At 45.3% G+C, this 12,798-nt stretch overlaps 1 protein-coding gene across 1 annotated transcript in view; it reads left to right on the top strand.

Moving 5' to 3' along the window:
• Positions 1–3,043, top strand: part of ncam1a (neural cell adhesion molecule 1a) — a gene marked incomplete at both ends in the record, with an annotated part of 207,112 nt that extends 204,069 nt beyond the window's left edge. Inside the window, one exon of the mRNA XM_084437495.1 lies at positions 2,905–3,043. Within this exon, the coding sequence (XP_084293621.1) occupies positions 2,905–3,043 (139 nt within the window). The remainder of the gene's footprint in view (positions 1–2,904) is intronic.
• Positions 3,044–12,798: the final 9,755 nt, after the last annotated feature.

The raw sequence follows: 12,798 nt of genomic DNA, 5'->3' as shown, positions 1-12,798 counted from the left end.
TCAGATCACTGCTGTGGTCAATTAGGATGGAAAGGGTGTCTAAAATCCCCCTGCTACTAGGACCCTCATTAATAAGCGTGGTGTATGGTCCGGAATTAGAATAGCGCAAGATCGCCTCACCTCCCTCTCAATCACTGCCCAAACCAGCCTACACCAAACAGATCCCAACAGCCCAGGGCATTGTTCATACTTTGGATAGCCGCCCAAGGCGTTTAGCTTACTTACCTGTAGCTCCAGCTTACTTACCTGTAGCTCCTTTAATGTTACCTTAGAAGGATGTAGTAGAGGGAAAAAACACACTTCTGCTGTCTCACGTTGTCTGTTATCTAATTAGCCATCTTGTCGTTTGTTTGGTGGTGGTCTTGTCGGTTTTTTGGTGATGGTCTTGTCGTTTGTTTGGAGTGGGTGTTGTCGTTTGTTTGGAGGGGGTGTTGTTGTTTGTTTGGAGGTGGTGGTGTTGTTTGTTTGGTGGCATTGTCCTGGGCAGAGAGTAATGTTTTTGGTTGCGTATGTGGTGGAGGGGCGCTAAAATCTCTCAAGCTAATGAATGCAGCAGTACCAAACGTCCTGCTTGCATGTGCGCACACAGAGCTACAGAATGCATTCATGGGTGGAGGTCTGTGCTCTCCGAAGCACCATTTGTATTTGGTGTTGTCGTTTGTTTGGTGTGTTGTCACTTGTTTGTTTGGTGGTGTTTGTTTGGTGGTGTTGTCACTGGTTTAGTGGTGTCATAATGGGGTGTTGTCGTTTGTTTGTTTAGTGTTGTCGTTTGGTGGTGTTGTCGTTTGTTTGGTGTTGTTTGTTCGGTGGTGTTGTCGTTTGTTTGGTGGTGTTGTCGTTTGTTTGGTGGTGTTGTCGTTTGTTTGGTGCTGTTGTTGCTTGTTTGTTTGGTGTTGTTTGTTTGGTGGTGTTGTCGTTTGGCTGTTTGGTGTTGTTGTTTGTTTGGTGGTGGTGTTGTCATTTGGTGGTGTTGTCATTTGGTGGTGTCGTTTGTTTGGTGGTGTTTGTTTGGTGGTGTTTGTTTGGTGGTGTTGTCGTGATGGGAAAAGTGAGTTGTTGTTATTGTTTTCACCTCAAAGTTTCGTCCCTCGTTACATCACTATTGAGCTTGTTGCAAGCAAGGTCAGTCAGCTCTAAAATCAATGACCCGCTGACATCTAGCCCCTTCGGGCAGTCGCGCCGGTAATTTTATCAGTATGACACTGTGACAGACATAACCACAGGGCCATAAAAAACCTTCTAGTCCTGTGACAGCCTATGCTGCCCTGAGGTGACAGAAAGGCTCGGCATAATAGCCCCGTCCTTGCCAGGTTGAAGGTTGCTGATGGGTTCTTTCTAGAGCCTTCCAGAGGGTTTCAGCCTTGTACGCCCAGCGAGGGGAATTTCCTCTGCAGTCTGCGGGGGAGGGGGGGTGGTCGTCATACGCTACCGAGCCACATGTGCGCCGCATGTTCCCCGGTGTCAAGCCGGGCACCAGGACCGGTTCCCTAAAAGCACTTTATTGTGGCAAAGGTAATGGAAGTTGGGTCCACTTGTCGCGATCAAACTCTAATCACCCCCCCCCCTCTCCCCAGATCACTTACTTGCACGCTGGCATCTAGCGGCCGACTACACTGGCGAGGTCCCTGTGGATGTCCGACAAGGCCCGTTACACCGGGCAGCGTTGTTTAGATCGCGCCGATAGTAACGTTAGACCCTCTCCCCTCCAAGGCCTTCACAATAGCCCCACAGTGCCTCTTTGTCCTTGATGGAGGGACCCGTGCGACCCATGTCCTAATCAGTGGTCAGTCAGCCTTCGCCTTTTGTGGACCGTTTCTGCTGTGTCCTCGCACAAAGGGGCAGTCCGTGGGATTACCTTAGGTTTCGACCCGTATATGTCTGCTGTTTCTGATCGGGCGGAATGGGTAGGGTCTCAGACCTAGACGTGCAAAGACATTCGCCGCCCTCATCAACCTAAGAAGGGCCGTGAGCCGAGTCAGCCATCATCATACAGCCCAAAAAAGAACGTGTTTCTTTTGAAGAATCTCATCTCCTTCTGAGCGTGAGAGCACCAGAGGTGAAGGACAGGTGAAGAGGAAGAACGCTAACGGGTCTGGCGACTTGACCGTTATGGACATGATGGGGATCAGAGCATTCTGACCCAGAAGATACTGACCCAGAAAAGGGTTTTCCTCCTGGACAGCAAATCAATACAAACAACCCAGAGTGATCTTTTGGGGGGGAAAGTAATTTGCTGTGCACAAACTGATCTGTCACGTTGGACTAGATAAAAGCTCCTAAAACCCATTTCATTGAATTAACAAAGTGCTCTCTTATGCAATTCCATAACCTGGGGGCATGAATAGGACCCTGACGTGAAGCCTTTGTTGTTTAATTCACTTATTTTGGAGACCGCAACGACAGACGCCAGAAGAGGAGGATCTAAGATAAAAGTCTATTGTAAAAGTATTATTAAGTCTGCTCTTGGTCAGCTAAATGCTCACAAGGAGATGGTCAGTCTGTGTCTGTGTTGCTCCTCCTTCAGTTCTCCTTTGGGCATTTTACAGTTTTATTCGCCTTGGATATTGTATTGCTCCGTACTGTACCCCCTCTCACTGTCATTTCCCATGTCACCATGCATTGTTCCATGTAAAACAGCGGCGACATCCGTGTGCCTGTCTTTGATTTCAGGGTAGGATAGTCAGACAGATCCTGTTATGTGTGAAACACGTTCAGTTCCAGTCGAAACTAATTCCCCAAAAGCCTCAAAACAGGTTTTCTTTTTCTCAAGTGCCTTTTCATGAAAAAGAGACAAAGGACAGCTTAGAACAGTTGGCTCCGAGAGATTTGGAATTCATCACTGAAAGAATCTCGTATGTGTGTGTGTGTGTGTGTGTGTGTGTGTTGCTCTCTCCCTCCCTCCAGCGGTAAGATCGAGACAGACGAGAAGAGCAAAACCGAGACGGAGACGGAGTCGGACGGGAAGAAGGCGCCCTCCTCCACCGAGGTGAAGACGGTCCCCAACGAGGCTGCCCAGACAAACGGCAACGAGAGCAAAGCGTGATCCCCCTCCGGCCAGCAGGGGGCGAGGGCGTTGCAGTCAAAGAACCTCCAGGAAAGAAACGTCACATAACAACCCCACCCAACCATGAAAACAACAGCTCGAAAAAAAAAAAGGCTCTCTTTCGTCAACGTCTTTGAGTTCTCTGAACAAAAGATGAGTTTGTTCGACATGTAGAGCGCGATGGAAGACCTCATGCACATGCCTTAGTGTTTCTGATTTTTCTTTCTCGACTTATTTCTTTTGCCACTTCTCGCTTCATTCACAGAAAAAGAAGGAAAGCCTTTACCACTAGCTCATTCTCCCTCCTCCTTTTATATGTAAAGTTGCCAGTCTGTGGGACAGCCCAAATATCATTTGACTTAGATAACCGTAGAAGACTGTCAGGCCTTTACCGTGCACAAACACACAACCTCTATACGTTACCAACGCTACACTATTCCCGCTTATATTTTTCTGTATTACACAGTATTGTCATCATTACTTCAACTGCTAATGGATTATGGGTACGATTTACACGTTTGTTTGTGTTTAAATATTGTGCAGTAATTGACTGCCTTTTATTTCATCTTTTTTTTTCCCATGTGTAATTTCCACGACTAGAGATAGAGCGTTAGCATGCCTACTTTGCAAAATTATTTCTCCGTTGTTGTTGTTTGTTTTTTTTTTGTTTTTTTTTCTCTTTGTTCTTGAATGTTTACACTGCGTTTGTCTGTCCCAAGATTGTGTAGACACAACAAAAACAAAAGAAGGCACCACAGAGAGACGATGTGAGGTTGGAGTTGGTTATTAGGTTTACGCAATTTATCGCTCAAAGATTTTATTTTTTTGTTAATATGTTTTGTTTTATTTTTGGCGGATATAAGAACACATTTTCCTTCTTTCTTTCACTGTTTCTGTCAGGCACACACACACACTTACACACTCACACACACACAAACAGACAGACATACACACACAAAATGTCCTCTTTATAAAGTCTCCAGCTAGAAGCGCTTTGGACCTGTTCCATCACACCTGCAGGGTTGTGGCGCTTACCTTTGACCCTTGATCCCCAGGTCTCAAGAGCTCAGCTAGAGAGAGGGCCAGGCAGAGCACCACCATGGCCCACCAGCATGGCTGAAGTGAGAATGATATAATCAAAGGCCGAGTAGTAGCAGCTGAATGTACAAGCAGAAGCCCTTAAAATAGCCTTGTAGGAGAGCCCTAATTACTCTCCACCCACAGACTCTGTCCTTTGATTTTAGAATACTGTGCCTGTTGCAAACAGCACTTCCTATTGAGTTATTGGGCCCCAGAAAGTAAGGGAAGGAATAAGTCTGTGTGTTTTGAAGCATCTTTTTTATGCATATAGACAAATGTAATGACCAGATGTATACATGTCTTATTTAAGCCATAGTACTCCAGTGTGGATTTGGAAATTCAAAATGAAATACTCAATCTGACTTTTTTTTGGTGTACAGCGTTTCTCATTCTTTAGACTGCAAGCTTGTGCACTGTGACTGTGTGAATATCCTAGTGTGAATACAACGTGTTCTTTGTCATAGAGTTAAAAAAGAAGAAGAAGAAACATAGTTTGGTTGTGAAAGGTATAGTTAGTTATTAGTGCAGACAACAAACACTTTCCATGGAAAATCACAACAGAAACATACAGACAGCAACATCAACAACAACAACAACGACAAGATAGAATGACAACAAAAGACGGTGCCTTCAGACATGTTAAAATGGTGGCACACATCCTACCCTGTCCAAGGTCTGGCTGTTACATGTAAAGGGAGCGACAGTTGTGTTTCCTCTCCCCTCTCAGTCCAGGAGGGAAGTGTGGGGTTGTTTGGTCGTCATCGTCATGACAGCGCACCTCATTATCCACAACCTCACCGTGTACCACACACAGAACGCCACAAAACACAGAAAGATACGTTCATCTTAACACTCATTTCATGTACGGGTACACGACCCCGCAACCTGAACACAATTCAGCATCCTCGCATTCATTGTCGTTCGTCTCAAGTGGCTTGCAGTGCCCTCAAAAAAAAAGCAAAAGCCCCAAAATAACGATCTGATATGTTTTTTTACCCCTTGTGATCTGAAAAAAGCATGGCTATCACGTGTGTGGCACCATTGAATTAGACCCTGAAAGCCCAGCTGACCAAGGCTTTATCTGTTGTACATTGAATCTTTTGAAGTGTTCTGTAAACTGTTGTTTGTTCCGAACCTTTTTTGTTTTCTTCAAAATAAGTATAGACATCAAGTGCTTTTACACAGTAGTAATGTAACGGAAGAGGGAGAGGCTTGTTAAAAAAACATAGAAAAAGAAGACACTGTTTAATATGAACCAACCATTCACAATGAGGTGATTGAAACACTACAAGGATTTTCTCTTGTCCAAAACAAGCTAGCTGGAGACTGCTGTGGCTTTTTGGATGCCGATGGTCCAAATGCCCTTCTAATGTGGGACCAATTTCTAAGCGAGTTTACATGAATTACCAGAATTTCACCAGTGTACCGTGCCATGAAACCGATGTCAGGAAAGCCATTGGGGAGCAAACCCCTTGATCAAACCCCTGAGAGCCAACGGTGGGATGCTTTCCACCTCTCCTAGTTCCCTAGTCCCTTGAAGTGACCGCTCTGTTGGCAGCGATGGCTGGGTGAGAGCACTCTTCTCACCTCATCAAAGCACACCAGGTCATTTCAAGTAAAAGGGGGAGGGGAGAAGCTCTTTCAAGTGTTTGGACAAGAGGAAGGTATCCCAGCAAGATTGTAAATCTCTTACTCTGATAGCCAAGTGGAAGGCGCGTAACATGCTCTGATTTCCAGTCAGACTGTGGCCTTGTCCCTCCTCCACATCAAGACCTTTTCCCAGAATCCATCACTGTCATTCCTATATTCACCGTCCCCTGCTTCCGGGGCTCTCTGTCGTCTTTACAAGGTTTTTACTAAGTGAAACATTGGTACCACCTTTATCTCTCTCTCTCTCCACAGTCACTGGTGTAAATACTGAATACTAACCGAGGAAAAATAAAAAAAATACATTTTGACTTTGCATTCTGTCAGGATTTCTTGTGTTCAATAAAGTTAAAGAAAAACTATTGTGTGACGTTTTTTGTATTGAAGCCGATGAAGGCATGTCAAATGTGTTTTTCTTAATGCTAATTTTGATAGGGTCTGTTTTTCACCAACAGTCAACAATCAAATACTATAATATGTAGCCTACCATATCCAATTGGAGAAGTAATTCACTAGTTTCAGTTATGTTTACTCATACAAAAGCTGATTTGACTGAATACTGATTGCTACCCTGTATCTGGTACATGAGGGGCAACAATATTCTGAATCATGGATTGTTGCCCAACATCCAATAGTTGAATCGTTTACTTTGATGCCCTTCTGGGTTATGGCCACTAGATGGCGTCGTGGTGACATAAATCAGACTAATGCCTGGATGCGTGATGTCGCGGTAGGTCTAGTCTTTGAATAAGGGAATGAAGGTCCTATAGCAGATGAGAGAAATAGACACGTGCTATCAATAGATCTGCAGGAATCTTTTTATTCTTTCAAATGTCATGTGTCCCGAGGTTCCGGAATAAGGCGCCACGGTCAAACCTGCTCGGTGGGATTAAATGTATTCTGAGTGGACTAGATTAGCTCAATTTTAAGTGTACCTTTGGATTAAAGATGATATATTAACAGATGTATGATTGTGGTATCTCAAACTGTAAACACAGATTGATATGGCAGAACCGTGTACCTACTGTTTCTGTCTAATTCCATAATGTGGTATAATACTCTCAATTTGAGATTTCTTCGTCTGTGAGCTTGTGCAGTTCCCCGTTTTGCCCACAAGGGGGCAGAAAGACACCGTACAATAACCGTGTTCATAGACAGCTGCTTGTCATTTTGGTGATATGTTACCAATTACAGTCTTCTGGTGAGGATCAACATTCCCTGTGATTAGGAAATAAAGGAAACACATTTGTCTTTAGTTACAGAGTATCTTTTATTTTGGGAAAACTAAATGAATCTGATAACCAAAAATGCAGTGCTGGACTAGCCTACATTTCGAAGGAAAACAAACCAGTGAATGTTTTTCATGAACTGTCAAATGCGTCATAGAATATCAAAATCCAAGTCCTGTTCAACTTCACCAGGCCTACTGCGTGTCACGCATTCAGTCTCATCGCCACTCAGATTTGGCAACAACACATTTCAGGAAACACTTTGGTGTTTTGTCTGCCTGTCTGTCTGTCTCCTGTCCAACCTGTATGTGTGTGTGTGACCGGGAAGTGGCCTACATGGACTTCAAGTGAGACGGTGACAGCGTCCCCGGGTGAGGCTCTTAATAAGCACGTCTGCCCTTCGTGTGGCGGTCTAACGGCCAAATTTGGAGCTCGATAGAAGCGTCTGGTCCGGTACGCTGTTATGAAACGTTCTGGCAGTACAGTAAAGAGAGAGAGCGGGAGAGCGTTAGAGAGACGGATCGAGAGGGAGACTGAGAGCGAGTGAAAGAGCGGTCCCACAGGCTTTGCCACAAATCTGTCTGGCTGGGTCAAAATGTTCCCTGCGAGGAATGCCTCTGAGCCATCTCTGTGGCTGTTCCTTCACAGCAGAGAGAGAGAGAGCGAGCGTGCACAGCTAACCTCGCACTCGCATCCACCTCCAGGGTCAAGTGACGTAAATAACTTGTAAACGTGTCCATATTATGTTCTCTTACGCCTGTTTACTCCTTTATGCAAATCATTCAACTGACATAATCATGACCCCTGATGAAATTATCCTCACTTATAGGAACAATTCCCATTTTCATTGTTAGTAAATTGCTGTTTTTCTGTTAATTAATGGCTAGTGTTCATTGCATGTTCTATATGCTTAAAATAGCCCAGTGATTAATACCTACTAGGGAGACTGCTGGTATCAGAGCCATATGTTTGCTAGCACACTCACAGGAGTCCTGTTACCTTCTGGATCCCTATTATGGCCCTTTCTCTAAACTATCCCCCTAACCCCTAACCTCGCACAGACCACAAGATTAGGGTCCTTTCAGTGTGTCCGCCCCTCCCCCCTAGCTACAACAATGGTCCAGTGTGGACCCCCAGTCCAGGGGAGATCTCAGCCGCAGATAAGGGAAGGGTCGGCCTGGGCCTCATTCTACCTGTCTAAACACACGCCTTTGTCGTCGCTGCGGCGTTCCTGCCGGGCAGGTCAGAGTGGGCCCTGTGTGTCGGGTAGGGGCGCGCACGTTTCGTTTTTGTGGGACTGATGATGCATTGTCTGTGCATTGGCTCTGAAATGCCATTGGCTGTAGCACGCTTGGAAGTGCTGTGCTGTAGCCATTGGCTGTTATTTGGGAAGCATCATGTTGTTGTTTGTTAGCATAACAGTGTTGTCATTCTACTATGGCAATACAGTAAAACTATTGTATTGTTTTGGTCATTTGGAGAAGTGTGAATTCATACTGCATGGACCAGCTGTTGGTTAATATTGGTTGATATGTTGGTTAATGGTGGTTAATATGGTGTTTTGTGGACGAACTGTGTACACGTGTCTGTTGGTTTTAGGCCATTTCAGGTTCTGGTACAGTCATTTGTTTCTGTGCCCTCAGTTTGCTTTGGGGAGCAGTGCAAAGATCCACCACAGACAACCATCAACTCTCCAAGCCCCGCCCCTCCCCCCTCCTCCTCCTCCTCCTCCTCCCCTCTCTTTCTATCTCTGGCCTGTGCAGTGAGAGGCCAGCCAGCATTCCTATCGAGAACACTCTGGTTCATATCTCCTTCCCAACACTTTAATCACATCAGAGTTACATCACAACATGCTCTGTCATATTTCCTGCCACAGCTCAAATGCCAAAATAATTCTTTCCAGTCTCTCTCTCTCTCAGAATGTGTTGTTGTTGTTGTTGCAAAGAGGAACTGAGAGGATGGTTGACCTTTGACCCCACACGATGTGCGCCCTTCTACTTCAGCACAAGGGAGGGTGTGAAGGAGAGGGGTGTGTATCAATAATCTGCGAAGCCCCCAGCACTGCTAAGCACTGAAAAATGACGATAGAGAGCACTGTAAGCAACAATTGGTTCGATCGATAAGTGATGAATGACGGTCAATAACTGGAGATGGCGATCGTGATCGAATCGTGACAATTAAAGTTGGCGAGGGGGGTTTTCAGGGGCGAAAGCTAATTCTTATTTAGGCAGTATTGAAAATCCTCTCTTCACCTCACGGAGGAATGTGAGTTTCTCAGGTGAGCCCACTCGTCAGAGTGGAGCTTAGTTAATACGCATAGGTGCGATCATCAGAAGTGGTACTCAACCCATGTGGAGCCTGTCTAATGAATGGAGGGTGCCTTTGGAGATGCAGAAGCCTACAGGTTTTGCTCATAACAACTGTTCCATGGGGGGTGAGTGGGGGGGGCTTCTTCAAAGAAATAACTTGCCACTTCACTTCCTAGGCTGAACAAAAACTCCTCTCAAAATGAATGGCTTTTGCTCGCAGCGTGAAGCCGCAGCTGGCGGTATTGTTGCCCACTCTCGTCCTCCTCCGGCCAAAAAGAGAGAGGGAGAGAGGGAGAGAGGGCCAAGCCACAGGTACGCTCATAAAAGGAGTGCAATTATCATACCCTTAGTTCTTCCCCCCCCCCCTTTTTTAATAGCTCACTTCATGATAAGTGTGGATGGATCGTTTGAGCACAGTCACCCGCTGGTGTGGTGTTTGATCGCAGGTATTACTGAACACAAATTAATCATCTTTTAGGGGACTGGGCTAAAATAGCTTTTTTTCCCAGGTCTCAAGAGGCACAGAGGGTTGAATTTGTTGTCCTTCAGATGAACATGACAATAACAAGTACAATGTAATAATAATAATAACAATAATAATAATAATTACAATAAAAATAATTATGTAATATCTTAGAACCAATTACCGATTCCCAGTGACTACGGTAAGATCTATGTACAGGAATGAGTTTAGAAACATGAACAAATAATATTGCCGTACTCTTCTAAATACATGTATGAGTAGCTTGATGCTCTGAATGGCATACCAGCCACTTCCCAAGTAGCCTATCAAGCATACAATACTACACACACACACACACACACACAAAGTCGGAGGAGTTACACTGTATGAATCACGAGCGAGGCGGCCATTCCTCAGGACAGCTGACATACAGTGCTCCTCCATGATCAATGACACGAGATCAGCATTGGGACGAAGGGTGTCACACGGCGTGTCGTACATCACTTCCAGCGCGCTGTCAGCGAGCCCGCGCCCAGTCTATGTGAACACTCTATAAATCATTCATATGTGGCCCCATGAAGTTAGACTTGACAGCGGGCGGCTGTCGCTGCGAGGACGGAGGATGATCTGATCCGTCAGCCAGGTGTGCTCTGGGAGATGTAGGCCTAGTCTTGTCTCTCGCGTGCGGGTGTTTTAAACAAGTCTACACTGAGACGTGCGCTGTGAATGCTTCTTGCAATGATGTGACTAGACCTACCGGATTGACTTTTGTATGCACTGTATGTAAAGTATATGTAAGATTCAGTTTGAATTTTTTTATAGGCCTACTCTAGATATACATTTATCTATTCCAAAACACACACACAAACATCCTCATGCCATCCTCAGTCCCAACAAGCCTCCCTTCTGTTTCCTCAGTCCTCAAGAGAAATGCTGGAATTCTATTTTGTTTTTTAATTAATCACAGTTTAGTTGCATCAGCCCTCTCCCCAGAACTACATTACCCAGAAGTGTCGGCGGTTCTCTGCAGTCCTGGGGTTACAGTAGTTACCCCATAATGCCTCTCGTTTATTATGCAGTCTGTGGCTTCCTCATGTATATTTAATGAGCATCAGGCTCATTTTAATATCACAGGACACGGTTCAGTGGTGGTAAATCTCCACCGCTCGTACCACTAATGTGTTTAATTAGGGGTGATTTATCATAGCGTATTAATTATAGATAAAATGGCGATGTGTGTGTGCAGTCAATGAGCCAGAGGGAAGTGGTGTGAAGTTGATAGAACAAGGCCCAGATATACTGTAGCAGCACATAAGAAGCCCAGGAAACTGTGTGTGTGTGTGACCAGTGTGTGTATGTGTGTCCAGAACTGTGTTTGTGTGTCCAGAACTGTTTGTTTTGTGTCCAGAACTGTGTGTTTACCGGGCAGTCACACTGCAGGTTATTGTGCTCCACACTGTTACAGTATGTGTGTAGGCTACTGTATGCAAATGCTTTGTGTATCTAGTCCACGAGAGCCCTTCAAAAGCACACATCATCTCTGTTTTCACAATATACTGTACATCAAACCCCCACTCTTCCCTCTGGTGTGTGCATAGCACATTGTACAGTGTGTGTGTGTGTTGAATGCGATGTGTGTGGTGTGTGTGTGTGTGTTGGGTGGAATGCATGGTGTGTGTGTGTGTTGGATGTGATGCGTGGCTAGCACCACCGACATCCTTGAGCGGTTAAAGGATCCTCCTGTGCCTTCGACTGCAGCCGTGAAAGGTGGACCAGGATGAAGGAGAGAAAAAAGGCATGGAGAGAAAGCCAGGGATTAGCCAAAGGGGCTTCCCTGTGGCTAGCTGTCCCTCTTTCCCAGGAACACTGTAATATGATTACTCTGTTGTTTGCCATCGCTCCACTGGTTAAGCACTATGGAGAAGAGGGCTTGACTACCTCCACTCCCAGACAATAGGCCCAGAGAGAGAGAGAGAGAGAGAGAGAGAATTTCAGAGGGAAGTTTTGGAATTCTGCTCCACTGGGAACAGCTGGGTTCTTATACTGGGGGAGAGAGAGAGAGAGAGAGAGAGAGAGAGAGGGAGAGAGAGAAAGAGGTGGGGGAGTAGGTGAAGAAGAAAGAAGTGGTTCTTTTCTATGGCTTGAATGAAAGGCAGCTGTGCCCTCGCACTGTTTCACCTTGGTCAGCAGAGATGGACATGCAGAAGGGAGGGAGGGGAGCACACACTCTCTATGTATACATACACACACACACACACACTTATACTCACACAAACTCACACTTATACTCACACACTCTCTCACACACACAAACACACTTATACTCACACAAACTCACACTTATACTCACACTCTCACACACACACAAACACACTTATACTCACACAAACTCACACTTATACTCACACTCTCACACACACACAAACACACTTATACTCACACAAACTCACACTTATACTCACTCTCTCTCTCTCACACACACACACACACACACACACACACACACACACACACACACACACACACACACACTCACAGACATACAGTAGATGCACCCACTAACTTTTGACACACTGACGCATATTTGTGCATACTGTACATTCTCTCTCTCTCACACACACACACACACTGTCAGTCACACAGTCAGGGAATGCACAGTGCCCTCTTGCTTGGCTCGTCTTATTGAGTGGATGCACTCTAATGAGAATCATGATGCAAGACATCCCACAGTAAATTGCTGTCTCAAGTGATCCCCCCCCCCCACACACACACACACACACACACACAGACACACACACCCTTGAAAAAGACCCATCAGAATCTCCAGGCTGAGAAACACTTGTACCTGGGAAGAAACATGGAACATTCAACCTTTAGATGTTGTCCTCCAAAGCCTCTAGATGTTGTTCTGCAGGCCATTCCAGTAAATAGATGGATATGAGCCATAATCCTATATTGACTCCATATCTCCATGTGTGATTACAGTCTATTTACACAAGATACACCATGGATTTATTGTTTTGTTGA

Source organism: Borostomias antarcticus, assembly GCF_949987555.1.
Source record: "Borostomias antarcticus genome assembly, chromosome: 1".
Classification (NCBI taxonomy): domain Eukaryota; kingdom Metazoa; phylum Chordata; class Actinopteri; order Stomiiformes; family Stomiidae; genus Borostomias; species Borostomias antarcticus.
The sequence above is the reverse complement of the archived record's forward strand: the minus strand, read 5'-3'. Positions and strand labels throughout refer to the sequence as shown.